The 14,414-nt window shown below is 38.7% G+C and overlaps 1 protein-coding gene across 1 annotated transcript; it reads left to right on the plus strand.

The window, feature by feature from the left end:
- Window positions 1–5,358: 5,358 nt before the first annotated feature.
- On the plus strand, window positions 5,359–13,454 carry INS (insulin). The gene is made up of 2 exons (XM_069732487.1): window positions 5,359–5,543; window positions 12,902–13,454. Exons 1-2 carry the CDS (start codon window positions 5,360–5,362, stop codon window positions 13,036–13,038), a joined length of 321 nt encoding a protein of 106 aa, XP_069588588.1. The 5' UTR covers window position 5,359; the 3' UTR covers window positions 13,039–13,454.
- Window positions 13,455–14,414: the final 960 nt, after the last annotated feature.

A 14,414-nucleotide genomic window follows, 5' to 3' on the forward strand; every position in this document is an offset into this window, starting at 1 on the left:
AGAGCAGTGAGGAACAAGCTTCCTGTTCTATCACTGTTCGTCTCAAAGCCACAGACAGAAGGGTTTATGAGAGGTCAGCATACTCACGTAGGTAGCGCGATGATGTCATTGCATTTCGCTGCTCTGCAGGCCCGTCATAGAAGAGGAGATGGCAATCAGGATTAGTTGAGTATAATATTTATTGTTTTTCATATGATCAGGCTGTGGGGCCATCATACTATATATAAAGAGGGGATGAAGAACATCATATTATATATAAAGGGGTTGTGGGGCCATCATACTATTTAAAATAGGACTAATGGCCCATCATGCTTTATCTCAGTGAGGAAGGGTGCATCAAACTGTCCCTGGAGACCTGAGTCTCCGATTTTACTATGCTCCTGTTAAGCCCTGGTCTGTCCCCTCCCCCACCCCATAAGGCAAGGGACAGAAATGTAATGTAAACAAGACACAAAAAACAAAACAAGGATAACAGGAAATCTCTATCATACAAAAGCACTAACCAACAATAGGGAGGAGGATAGAGACATGGAGGAATAAACTAAACGGGAACAGGGACCAGTAGATAAACACACATGTACTACAACAGACCACAGAACACTATTACAACAACTCTACTCTAAACATTTTGATTTAGCACACAGCACAAGAAGACTAATCTATCACCGGCAGGGACAAAAAGGTCTGACCAGTTTATATAGGAAGAGGTAATGATTAGAAGCAGCCGAATGGGACTGTATGTTCTCTGACCAGCATACAACAGGTCATTAACTGCTTCAGCACCAGAAGAAACTAAATCCATTTAATATGGGACACAAATCACACCATCTCTAAAGAAGACCTGCGATTCATTACCCAATGTGACCATCTAACTCCAGGTCTTCCAGATGGACGTGACACCCTCGTGACACCATCATGGTATATTTAGTGGACTGTTGGGCCATAATTCCACGTATAATGGGCTGGGAGGCCATCATGATATAGATAAGGAGCTGTGGAGCCATCATACTATACAGTATATATATACAGTTAGGGCCAGAAATATTTGGACAGTGACACAAGTTTTGTTATTTTAGCTGTTTACAAAAACATGTTCAGAAATACAATTATATATATAATATGGGCTGAAAGTGCACACTCCCAGCTGCAATATGATAGTTTCCACATCCAAATCGGAGAAAGGGTTTAGGAATCATAGCTCTGTAATGCATAGCGTCCTCTTTTTCAAGGGACCAAAAGTAATTGGACAATGGACTCTAAGGGCTGCAATTAACTCTGAAGGCGTCTCCCTCGTTAACCTGTAATCAATGAAGTAGTTAAAAGGTCAGCAGTGGATTCCAGGTGTGTGGTTTTGCATTTGGAAGCTGTTGCTGTGAGCAGACAACATGCGGTCAAAGGAACTCTCAATTGAGGTGAAGCAGAACATCCTGAGGCTGAAAAAAAAGAAAAAATCCATCAGAGAGATAGCAGACATGCTTGGAGTAGCAAAATCAACAGTTGGGTACATTCTGAGAAAAAAGGAATTGACTGGTGAGCTTGGGAACTCAAAAAGGCCTGGGCGTCCACGGATGACAACAGTGGTGGATGATCGCCGCATACTTAATTTGGTGAAGAAGAACCCGTTCACAACATCAACTGATGTCCAGAACACTCTCAGTGAAGTAGGTGTATCTGTCTCTAAGTCAACAGTAAAGAGAAGACTCCATGACAGTAAATACAAAGGGTTCACATCTAGATGCAAACCATTCATCAATACCAAAAATAGACAGGCCAGAGTTAAATTTGCAGAAAAACACCTCAAGAAGCCAGCTCAGTTCTGGAAAACTATTCTATGGACAGATGAGACAAAGATCAACCTGTACCAGAATGATGGGAAGAAAAAAGTTTGGAGAAGAAAGGGAACGGCACATGATCCAAGGCACACCACATCCTCTGTAAAACATGGTGGAGGCAATGTGATGGCATGGGCATGCATGGCTTTCAATGGCACTGGGTCACTTGTGTTTATTGATGACATAAGAGCAGACAAGAGTAGCCGGATGAATTCTGAAGTGTACCGGGATATACTTTCAGCCCAGATTCAGCCAAATGCTGCAAAGTTGATTGGACGGCGCTTCATAGTACAGATGGACAATGACCCCAAGCATACAGCCAAAGCTACCCAGGAGTTCATGAGTGCCAAAAAGTGGCACATTCTGCAATGGCCAAGTCAATCTCCAGATCTAAACCCAATTGAGCATGCATTTCACTTGCTCAAATCCAGACTTAAGACGGAAAGACCCACAAACAAGCAAGACCTGAAGGCTGCGGCTGTAAAGGCCTGGCAAAGCATTAAGAAGGAGGAAACCCAGCGTTTGGTGATGTCCATGGGTTCCAGACTTAAGGCAGTGATTGCCTCCAAAGGATTTGCAACAAAATATTGAAAATAAAAATATTTTGTTTGGGTTATGTTTATTTGTCCAATTACTTTTGACCTCCTAAAATGTGGAGTGTTTGTAAAGAAATGTGTACAATTCCTACATTTTCTATCAGATATTTTTGTTCAACCCTTCAAATTAAACGTTACAATCTGCACTTGAATTCTGTTGTAGAGGTTTCATTTCAAATCCAATGTGGTGGCATGCAGAGCCCAACTCGCGAAAATTGTGTCACTGTCCAAATATTTCTGGCCCTAACTGTATATATAATGACATTTATTTTGTTTTCTGTTTTTAAAATTGTCATGTCTACAGATATCTTTGCTCTATTTCCTTGTGTATTCGTTTTTGCAGAATTAGTCTGGCAGGTGGTCATTTAATTAGAACAAGTGTTGATGCTGAGAAATTAAGTCAATGATCCTTATTTCCAGAGAACTTGCAAATTTAATAGGTAACTGTTCACCTCATTGGGAGGAGCAGCTAATGAGCTGGCAGAATTTGGCAGGGCTGCTTAGCTAAGGTGCTTTGTGATGTATAAAATGGGTTTGCAGGAGCATGAAGATCACACTTACACCTGCTATCCCTCCTTAAGGTCCTTCTCTAGCACTTCTCTAGGTAAGTGTCATGTCATTGTGGTTGGGGTTTGGATGGCTACTTAACAAGAGGTTAGCTTAGAAGTTTGAAGCTGGATATAGAGTGGAAAAAAAGATTAAGAATCTTACATTATGTACTAGTTTGTTTGGTTTCTTTATGTGTATTAATTTCTACCAAATCACCACCTAATATATATACTGAGGCAGAGAAGTAGAAAGAATCTATCAGTAGGATCCACTCTCCTTTAGGCACACAGATCATAGAAAGTTGAATAAAATAATACCTTGATATCTGCAGTCTGATGTCTTATTACAGAGAAATCCACATTTTCTTAATATGCAATGAACGTTTAAGATCTATGGGCCGGACATAGATCTCCCTGAGAATCTGCCTCCAGAGCTTATATTAGATAAAGGGGGTGTTAGCAGTGTGAGCCATGTAATAACTGACAGTCTAATCTCCTGATCTACATATTTCCCACTGGCCATGCCTCCTTTTATTGAAAATAAGCTCATAAGCTTTGGAGCAGATTCTCAGGGATATCTATGTTCAGCCCATAGGCCCATAATATGTAACAACTCATTTACATATTAAGAAAAACATGGATTTTTTTGTAATAAAACATCTTATCAGAGATATCAAGGTGTCATTTTATTCAGCTTCCTATGACTGCATGCCCATGCACATTTCGTAGGAGGGTTGATCCTACTGAAAAAATGGCCTTTAAATGTTGATTTAAACCAATGACATACTGTAGCTACTGTATATCCACCGTTTAACAATAGATTTGTACCATTTATGTCTGTGTAAAGATTAATGTCAATGTTAAATCACTACATAAAGCATGAACAATATTTACATTTGAGAGTCCTCAGTGGTTGATACCTTTTAATGGCTAACTGAAAAGATGGTAACAAACTACAAGCTTTTGAGACTACTCAGGTCTCTTCTATCGGCATAGAATAACACAAAACATTATTTATATGCAACAGGACTCAGGAATAAGTATTGTGTGTTATTCTATGCCTGATGAAGAGACCTGAGTAGTCTCGAAAGCTTGCAATTTACCATCTTTTCAGTTAGCCATTATAAGGTATCAACCACTGAGGAATCTCAAATGTTTATATTTTTCTTTCTACTGGCTAACAGTACAAATATATATATACAGTATATATATATATTTTTTTCTATATATAAAGGGTGAAAGAATATTTCAGTTTTTTATTTTATACACTCATAAAAGGGAACTGTCAGCAGAATTGTGCACAGTAACCTACAGACAGTATCAGGTCGGCGCCATTATACTGATTAAAATGATACGTTGGTTGATAAAATTTGTCTTGTGGTTGTTGTTTAATCTTTATTTTCAGCTTTGAGGTAATGATATGCCCGTGCTCTGGGGCGGCCTGTAGGGGAGACTTCATGTGGTGCTCTGATTAAGTATTCGACAGTATGGCTTCTGACAGGTCATTGATCTGCCCCCTATTTTACATAATGAATATTATATATATATCTTGAAAAAAAATCCCCTTCTGCATGCAGGCTCCAGCGGTGGCATCTGCGCTGCAGCATGATCGCATGCATAATGTGTCTGTAATCTTTTTCTTTCATGTTATCCATAAATTCCTAAAAAAAATATCAGTTTGAAAACGGCGTCCACTATCGGTGATTTGATAGCTGTTACTGCGCAGGCGCCAGCGCGCCATCTTGCTAGATAAGAAAAATTACCTCCTCCAAGATGGCGCCGCTGGTAGCTGCTACTGTGCAGGCGCTGTTGGTGCCATTTTCAAACTGTTTTTTTTTTTAGAAATGTATGGATAAAATGAAAGAAAAGGATTACATACACATTATATATGTGATAATGCATATATACAGTAATGCCTGCAGAAGGGGATTTTTCTTTCTTCAAGATATATATATATATATATATATATATATATATATATATATATATATATATATATATATATATATATATATATATAAAATATTCATTATATAAACTAGAGGGCAGGTCACTGAAGGATCAGTGACCTGTCAGAAGCCATACAGATGAATAGCTAATCAGAGCACCACATAAAGACCTCCCCCACAGGCCGCCCCGGAGCACGAGAATCTCATTAACTGAAAACTGAAAATTAAGATTAAACAACTAACACAAGGCGGATTTCATCAATCAAGGTATGATTTTAATCAGTATAGTGGTGCCGACCTGATGCTGTGTGTAAGATACTGCGCACAATCTTGCTGACAGGTTCCCTTTAAATTATGTACTATTTCAGCATATTTCTCACAGTTAAGTACGGCTCATAAATCCTTTACTTCTGTGCACAGATCCACCTTCCATCATGGCCCTGTGGATACAATGTCTCCCGTTGGCAGTTCTTCTAATCCTATTTACACCCACCACCCAAGCCTTAGCTAACCAGCACCTATGTGGGCCTCACCTTGTAGAAGCCTTGTACTTGGTGTGCGGTGAAAGAGGCTTCTATTACTACCCTAAGGTCAGACGAGACCTTGAACAGCCATTAGGTAAGATGTGAACGTAATTTCAAAATTCAGATATAAAGTTTCAGATTTTGACAATAGAGCCAAAATAATTTTGTCGATCAGATTGGTAGATAATGGTGAATTATCCTTAAAAATTGGTGCTAAAATGTAAGAGTGGCCCTGACTATGACAACAGCCTAAAGCTTACTTTCAGTTTCTTCATTTGCCACATTTTACTTTTTTATTTGCAATAGTTGAACATAAGCCCCAATATATTTTACATTCTATGCGTCTAAAGGCGGCCATGTGTATTTATGCCAAACTCACACCAAATTATAGTGTCAGACTGCGTTGGGACACTTCCCCAGCCGATACGGAACTGCTCAGTTTACTAATAATGGTTGTGGCCGTGTACTGCACATCCGTCCTTTATTGATTTGAATAATTATGTTAACCAATTTAACCTAGTACCCTATATTATTTTCATGTCCTATTGCTATTTATTTACTACAGGGTATTTGCTCACCTTATTATTTTCTTAGGCTTTGTTTGTTTATTGGCCAGTGTGAACATGTGCCTACATGATGCATGCATGCCAACTTGTAAGTGCAGTTCATTTCTTTAGGTTTTTGCTTCAGGGTTTTGCACACTGCACAAAAAATGAAATGGCCTCACTTTTCTTTGAGCTGGACATTACATTTATATAGCTCCTCATTGCTAGGTGTCCATTGGTCAGGGTATTGGTCCTGCTCGGTCCTTATTCACATTTACATCATTTGACATATGGTAAGGTTTTAATATTAGAGGTTAGGAGCATCCAGATAAGGTTCCCTGTGATGTGGTAGGGTGGCTTTGACTTTTTTGATCAAAATTATGTTAACCAAGTACCCTATATTATTTTTATGCACTATTACTATTTTTTTTATTTACTGCAGGGTATTTGCTCACTTTACTTTTATCTTAGATTTTCTCTTTAAGGAAAAGCCAAAAAGTGACTATTCTAACCAAGCACATATCTTTTATGCACACTTCGCGTGGCCACGCAGTTCAGTGCACCATTCCCACATAGTTGTTTATAATCTATACTTGCGCTCTTCTTTCTTGATTGACAGGTCTGGATTTATAGGAGCAATAGGGATGGGGAGATAGATGAAATTTGCACTGCACTGCTGAGCCACATTAAGGGTGCACCGAGTGCTTGTGGTTGGTTTGAATAATCATTTTCAATATCCTGATAGTAATGTTCCACATAAGAGTGAATTATATAATTCTTTTTTATGTAACCTAAATCATTCTGGTTTACTGAAAATTTCTAATCTGGAATATAACTAATCTCAGGTAAAATAAGTGACTATTATGTTTTTTTATATGATGGTTTTACTTGTGTGCCAACGTTTCCCATTGAAAGCATTTATGCGCTATTCACAAGATGTGGTTAAAATTTTGGTAGTCAGGGAACCCCCATTTGCAGCTTCAATTGAGGCACAGCCAAGGGTGGGAATCAATTTTTTAACAACGGGTTCCCAGTTTGTGTTTGGAAACCACGCTCTTTTAAAAACACATGCCCATTTCAATGCCAAACTAATTTTCTAGCTACGCCCATTATCAAGCAGACTTTCCTCAACCACAAAATAAAAGTTACCTATGTTATCTCAGAGCATGTGGTCAAAATCAGCCTGAAGCTTGAAGCTCTACAGCACTTCCTCAGCGAAGCGGCAACAGACTCTGTTTAAGCTAATATGTCGAAGAGACAAACCACACACCGTGGCAGTTAGTGAAAGGAATAACAAACCAGACAGATGTGTGGCTCTACCCACTAAACCTATAATCAGGCATGGTTGTGTGTGATTATAGCCACATCCTGGAGGTGCTTGGCAAAATCACACATGTACCATGCTTAACTCTCGTGCTAAACTTGGAGGTTCATAAATTTCTGAAAACCTACTTAGATTTGCCAGAGCTTCTGGTCAGGGTACGCCACATCAGCATCCATTTCCGGCTACAACTGCCGCTGTTCTGGCAATGCTGCAGCAGCGCATGCAAGTGCCAGCACATCAATTGGTGTGTGACGTGACCATGCTCTGGAACTCCCCACTGCAAATGCAGTCAAGGCATTGTGAGCAGCAGAGGCGAGTTGTGTAATACCAGCTAGATCATGCCCGTCTGTATTCTGGTCAGCCTCCACACATAACAACTGAAGAGTGGGAATGGATGTCTGCGATTTGTGTTGCTCTCCAAGACTTTGAGCACTACACAAAGATGGTAAGCGGCAATGACACCATAATCAGCGCAACAATCCCGCTTCTGTGCCTACTTAAACAGTCACTACACACAATTAAATCTGAAGCTTTGCATATGGACCAGTTGGAGATGGAGGAAGACATGAGACAGGGAGGTACTACCCAGCCAAGCCTCAAGTCATCTGCTCAACGCAGCTTGGGTACCAATGAGGAGGAGGTCTGAGTAGGAGGAACAGGAGGTAGTTGATAGCGCAACAGAGGCTAGTAGCCACACAAGCTTCATCCTGTCTCTCCTACATGGATTGACTGAGGTAGGGATTGAGGAGGTAGAAATAAAGGAAGAAGAGGAGATGGAGAGTAGTCATGATGGTGGAGACAGGGAAGGGTTTACTATAGGTAGCTTGGCACATATGGCCGAATTTATGTACCTATACCTTTCCCGTGACCCTCTCATAGTTACATAGGTTGAAAAAAAGACCTAGGTCCATCAAATTCAACCATTCTCCACCAATTGTACATTTTGTCACTAATTTAACTATAACCCACAATGTTATGTGAAATAATCCAGTCCTTTTTTAAAAGCAGTTATAGTGTCTGCCACTATTACCTCTTGTGGTAGAGAATTCCACAGTCTGACTGCTCTAACTGTAATGAACCTGTTCCTATTTAGCTGCTGGAATCGCCTTTCTTCCACCCATAATGAATGTTCCCTGGTCCTCAGTATGTCTTTGGAAGGAATAAGTCATGTGCAAGTCATTTGTACTGACCACACACATATATTTATACATGTAAATGTGATCTCCTCTGAGGCATCTTTTCTTCTAAGCTAAACAAGCCCAACGTTTCCATCCTCTCATCATATGAGAGGCCTTCCATCCCTTATAATAATCTAGTTGCCTGATTTTCAACTGACTCTAACTTCTGAATATCCTTTTTAAAACATGAAGCCCAAAACTGGATCCCATGTTCTAAATGTGGCCTCACCAGTGATTTATAAAGGAATAACAATATGTTGGGATTGCTGCATTTTATCTAGCTTTTTATACATCATAAAATCTTGTTTGCTTTTGCAGCTGCTGCTTGACATTGAGTACTGCTGCTCAGCTTACTTATAACCAGAATACCCAAGTTCTTCTCCTGTTCTGTAGTCCCGAGTATACTCTCATTTAATGTATATGCAGCAATAGGATTACGTTCTAGGTGCATTACTTTACATTTATCTACATTAAACCTAATTTGCCAAGTGTTTGCCCATCCAGTCATCTTATCCAGATAGATTTGCAATATTGCAATGTCAAGGTCAGATTTTAATATCCTACATAGTTTGGTCATCAGCAAAGACTGACACTTTACTCTCAATCCCATCCTCTAGGTCATTAATAAAGAAGTTAAAAAGAATCGGTCCTAGCACAGATCCCTGCAGTCCCCACTGCTGACTGTATCCCATTTAGAGAACGTACTATTTATGACGACTTTGTTTCCTGTCATTTAGCCAATTTCTTGCTCATCTGCATATAGTTTCCCCCAGTCCTTGCTTCTATAACTTCAGTATAAGGCTGTTATGTGATACAGTATCAAATGCCTTTGCAAAGTCTAGATAAATCACATCAGTCGCATGACCAACATCCAGATTTACACTTACCTCTTCACAGAAATTCAACATGTTGGTTAGACACGACCTAACTTTCATGAAGTCTGTGCTAGCTGTCATTTATTAGATTATATTCTGCAATTCTCTGCAGGCCATATCTTATGATGCTGTCAAAACTTTGCACACTACTGATGTCAGACTTACTGGATGATAGTTACTTGGATCCACTTTCTTACATTTCTTAAATATCAGTACCACATCAGCCATCCTCCAATCCTGTGACACCACCCCTGTTACAAGAGAGTCTAAGAATAAGAGATACAGCGGTCTGTCAATTACTGAGCTCAATTCCCTCAGTATCAGGAGGAATTCCATCTGGATCGCTGGATTTGTCAATGTTCTGAGACTCAGGCATACTGCTTTTTGTGTTAAACTAATTATATCAGTTGGTGAACTTTGAGTTTTGCCTTATTGAAAATCAATGCACAGACAGGTCATTGGTGAAAATGGATGAAAAGTGCCTGTTTAATATCTCAGCCTCTTCTTTGCCCACTATATTTATCTTGTCATTAAGGCCCCGATACCATCTTTTTCTTTTTCACATTGATGTATTTATAAAAATTATTGAGATTTATTTTAATGTCGTTGTACCCTCACAGCTTCCAAGCCCTGATGACAAAGTATTTTTGATAAGTAGAGAAAAGGTTTTTAAGATGGTCAAGCAATACTTGGCTGAAAAAACAGCATACTCCCTAATTCCTCTGCAACCTTAAGCTATTGGATCTCAAAGCTGGACACCTGGCATGAGCTGTTCCTTTATGCCTTGGAGGTGTTTTGCTGCCCTGCCGGTAGTGTCTTGTCTGAAAGGGGTTTCAGTGCCAGCAGGGGGTCATAATAGAAAGGCACTTTCACCTGGCAACAGAAAATGTTAAAAGGTGGTTCACTCTGATAAAAATAATTAAAGCCTGGATTAGCCCTGACTTTTCTACACCACCAAATGACAGCAGCACATAAGATGTTTTTAATCTTCAATATTTTAATGAGGCTCACTAGTTGTTGCCTTCAAAGGTATATGGATGACTGGATGGTTGCACTTATAATTTTTTTTCTGGCTTTGTACCTTGTGCAAAGCCTTTATGAGTGTAGGAATATATCAACTACACTTTCAAAATATTTTAATGAGGTCCTCCTGTTGATGCCATTGTTGTCTATGGATGATGCTCTTTATAATTTTTCCCTAGCTTTGCACTTTGTGCAAAGCCTTTATGAATGTAGGAGTACATCATCTACACTTTCAAAATATTTTAATAAGGAGTGCCAGTTCTTACCTTCAAGAGTCGATGGATGACTGGATGACCATCCTTATAATTTTTTCCTGCCTTTCACTTTGTGCAAAGCCTTTATGAGCATAGGAGTACATCAACTACACATTCAAAATATTTTAATGAGGCCCGCCAGTTCTTACCTTCAAGAGTCGATGGATGACTGGATGACCATCCTTATAATTTTTCCTGGCTTTGCACTGTGTGCAAAGCCTTTATGAGTGTGGAAGTGCCATATCTACACTTGCATAATTTTTTTATGAGGCACTCCAATTGGTGCCTTCAAGGGTGTATGTATGACCCTCCTTATAATTTATTTCTAGCTTGTCACTGTGTGCAGAGCCTTTATGAGTGTAGGAGTACCATTACTACACGTTCTTAATATTTGAATGCGACACTACAGTTGGAGTTTTCAAGGGTGTATGGATAACCCTGCTTGTAATATTTGACAGGTTTTGCACTGTATGCAAAGCTTTTATGAATGTAAGAGTACTACAACTACAGTTTGCTCACAATATTTGAATTAGGCACTACAGTTGGTGTCTTCAAGGGTGTATGGATGACCCTGCTTGTAATTTTTGGCAGGCTTTGCATTTAGTGCATAGCCTTTATGAATCTAGGCATACTACTACATGACCATTTGAACAAAATGTGAATCAAGCCCTCCTTTATGTCTAATACAGGTTCTGAGTCCCTCTTCTATCCAAATTTTTGGCAGTTCTTGCATAATTCATAAATTACACTGAAACTTCCAATGATTTAATAAAAATTAAAAATTTTGTTTACTTATTTTTTGTTAATCATTTTAAAATGTTACTTTTATTCAAGTAAGTATACATGAAAAAAGGTTTCTTAACTTTTTTTACCTGTAAACTCCAATTTCTCGTTGACTTTGAATACTTTATTGTCAGTCCTTAAAGTGGAGTAAAAGTGTTACACCATTGTTCTCAGAAGTGATCTGGGCATCAGAGATGCTTCCAGGGGTCTTCCCCATGATGTTGTTCTTCCATTCAGCACTTTTCCCATCCATTTCAACATTTTCACTGCCCCCCCAGGCCTCCTTGTAGGGTCTGCCAGAAAAATTCTTGGATTTCCCATTCACTCCCATTATACTCGCTACTTGAGCATCTAAGCATTAGGAATTGCTCAATTCGAGTAACGAGCAGCTGAGCATTTAAGTTCTCGATCATCCCTACACTTTACATTATTTGTACATTAAAAATAGCCCAACGGGGATAACCGTACCGTTATCAATTAATAAGTAATATTTAATAATTAATATCCATTATGATACCTATACATAGGTAAGCAAAGAAGAGGAAAAACCGATCATGCAGCCCAAAAGTGAATAAAAATATAAACACTTTATTATCATAATTGTATCAAAACAGATGAAAGGGGAGAGAAAAAAGTGAATATGTGCAGTACAGAGTGCAGGATACACGGTGCAAACTGATGGTCAAACAGTAAATACAGTATATTACATTTGGCCAAAGGTCATCACATTAGTATGTAGAATTTACAGACCAATAGCCCAGAATCAGTACCAAGTGGTGTGATGTCAAATAGCAGGTAAAATAAGCTGGTATTGTGGCTGGGCCATGAAGGTATAAAGCGGCACAATTAGCATCATGCGTTTTGATACAATTATGATAATAAAGTATTTATATTTTTATTCACTCTTGGGCTGCCTGATCATTTTTTTTCCTCTTATTGCTTATGCAATTCACATCACATCAGATGACTACCTAACACGTCCAAGGACCACATGACATAGTTCACACTTCACATGGCACAACATACAGTATCTATATATTAAAACGCATGACACTGTTGACAAGACGTGATTGTTGTCCTCAGGGACAGGAAAGAGATAGTACAGTACACACCCTTGCACGGCTTTGTAGGTCAATTATCCCAAGGCATTCATTGAAAATGTAGATAGTGGGCCCTATTGGAGACCATGACCGATGAAAGATACCGTAAGTATCTCTTTATAGCTCTGCAGAGTATACTGTAATGGCACTGTATAAATGAAGAAAAATAAAAGTTGATCTAACTTTGTCCTTATGAACTAATAAACTATAATTCATTTTTTTCTACCGACCAACATAAAGTATCATGAAACCACCATAATAGTATCATAGTATAGCAATATATTTTCACGTAGAGATGCTGGGACAGTTTTATGGGGCCAGACCTTGGTCTAATCTAACAATGTGCTTCTATATTTTCCTGTTTCTGCAGTGAACGGAGGCCAAGGCAGTGATCTGGATGGCATGCAGCTCCCATCACAGGAATATCAGATGAGGAAGAGAGGCATCGTTGAACAGTGCTGCCATAGCACATGCTCGTTGTATGAACTGGAGAACTATTGCAACTAAGGGACGGATGTCAGGACATTTCTATAAATGAACTGTCTATGCAAATCACAAATCGGGTGTGTATATATATATATATATATATATATATATATATATATATATACACACACACGTGTGTCCCCTCAGGTCCTGATAGTTCTACTGTGTCTTTTTTGCCATTCTCTTACATATGAACACCGATAGAGAACTTCGGAGATGGCGATATTAATATTCAGTGTATTAGTATTGTCTGAAGTTAGAAAGTTTTACCAACTGCAGAAAGACACAAGTGGAATACAGAACGACAGGTGGTGAAGGCTTATAAAAAAAAAATTGGGTTCATACAAGGGTATCAAGACTCCCGATAGTAACCGAGTGCAGGATGGGGTGACAGAGAACAAGAAGAAATTGTGAAAATAACTTCTTTAACTCGTTGCTTTTCTGACACTGAATGTCCTACAAAGCCTCTTGTCATAATGTAAGTGTCCTGTACCTATCCATCCTCTCTAGCTGGCTGAATACAAATAAACAAAATAGCTAAAGCATTTCTTCTGATATTATTTAATGCTGCTACTGTGTATATAATAAGTTTGATTTATGAATACATTAAGCTTGTACTTATATGCTCGGGGCTTGTCATCGGGGCTTGCAGATGCCGTGATTAGTTGGCAATATTTACATCCAACCAACAGGTAACAACAGAGGGAAAAGAACATAATGTGAGCGCAACCAAAGAAAAATCCAACTCATAGCTATTTCACACTTTTTTGGGGGGCCAAAACCAAAATTAAAGTATGCTTTAGTGGATCCCAGTGATTCTGAGGTTGTTTTTTCGTAACGTATTGCACTTCATGATAGTGGTAAAATTTGCTCAACGTGACTTGAATTTATTTGTGAAGATATGGGAAATTTGGAGAAAATTTTGAAAATGTTGCAATTTTCAAACTTTTAGTGCCCTTAACCCAGAAATTTGTCATTCAAAATACAGTAGTTAATAAATAACATTTACCACATGTCTACTTTACATCTAAATCATTTTTTAAATATCATTTTTTGGATAGGAAGGTAGTAGGGTGGAAATTTTATTGCAAACTCTCATTTTTCCCAAAAAATTTACAAAACAATCTTTTTAGGGACCTCATCACATTTGAAGCATCTTTCAGGGGCTATGCGACAGAAAATACCCCAAAGTGACTCCATTCTAAAAACTGCCCCCAAAAAGTCGTCAAAATCACATTCAAGAAGTCTATTAACCCTTCTGGTGCTTCACAGGAATTAATGCAATGTGGAGGGAAAAAAGAAATAACATCTTCGTTTTTTTTTCTTTTTTTACAGAAAGTTTATTTTAGCCCTCAAAACCACTTTCAAGAAATGTATTAACCCTTCTGATGCTTCAC

Source organism: Ranitomeya imitator, chromosome 6, assembly GCF_032444005.1.
Source record: "Ranitomeya imitator isolate aRanImi1 chromosome 6, aRanImi1.pri, whole genome shotgun sequence".
Classification (NCBI taxonomy): domain Eukaryota; kingdom Metazoa; phylum Chordata; class Amphibia; order Anura; family Dendrobatidae; genus Ranitomeya; species Ranitomeya imitator.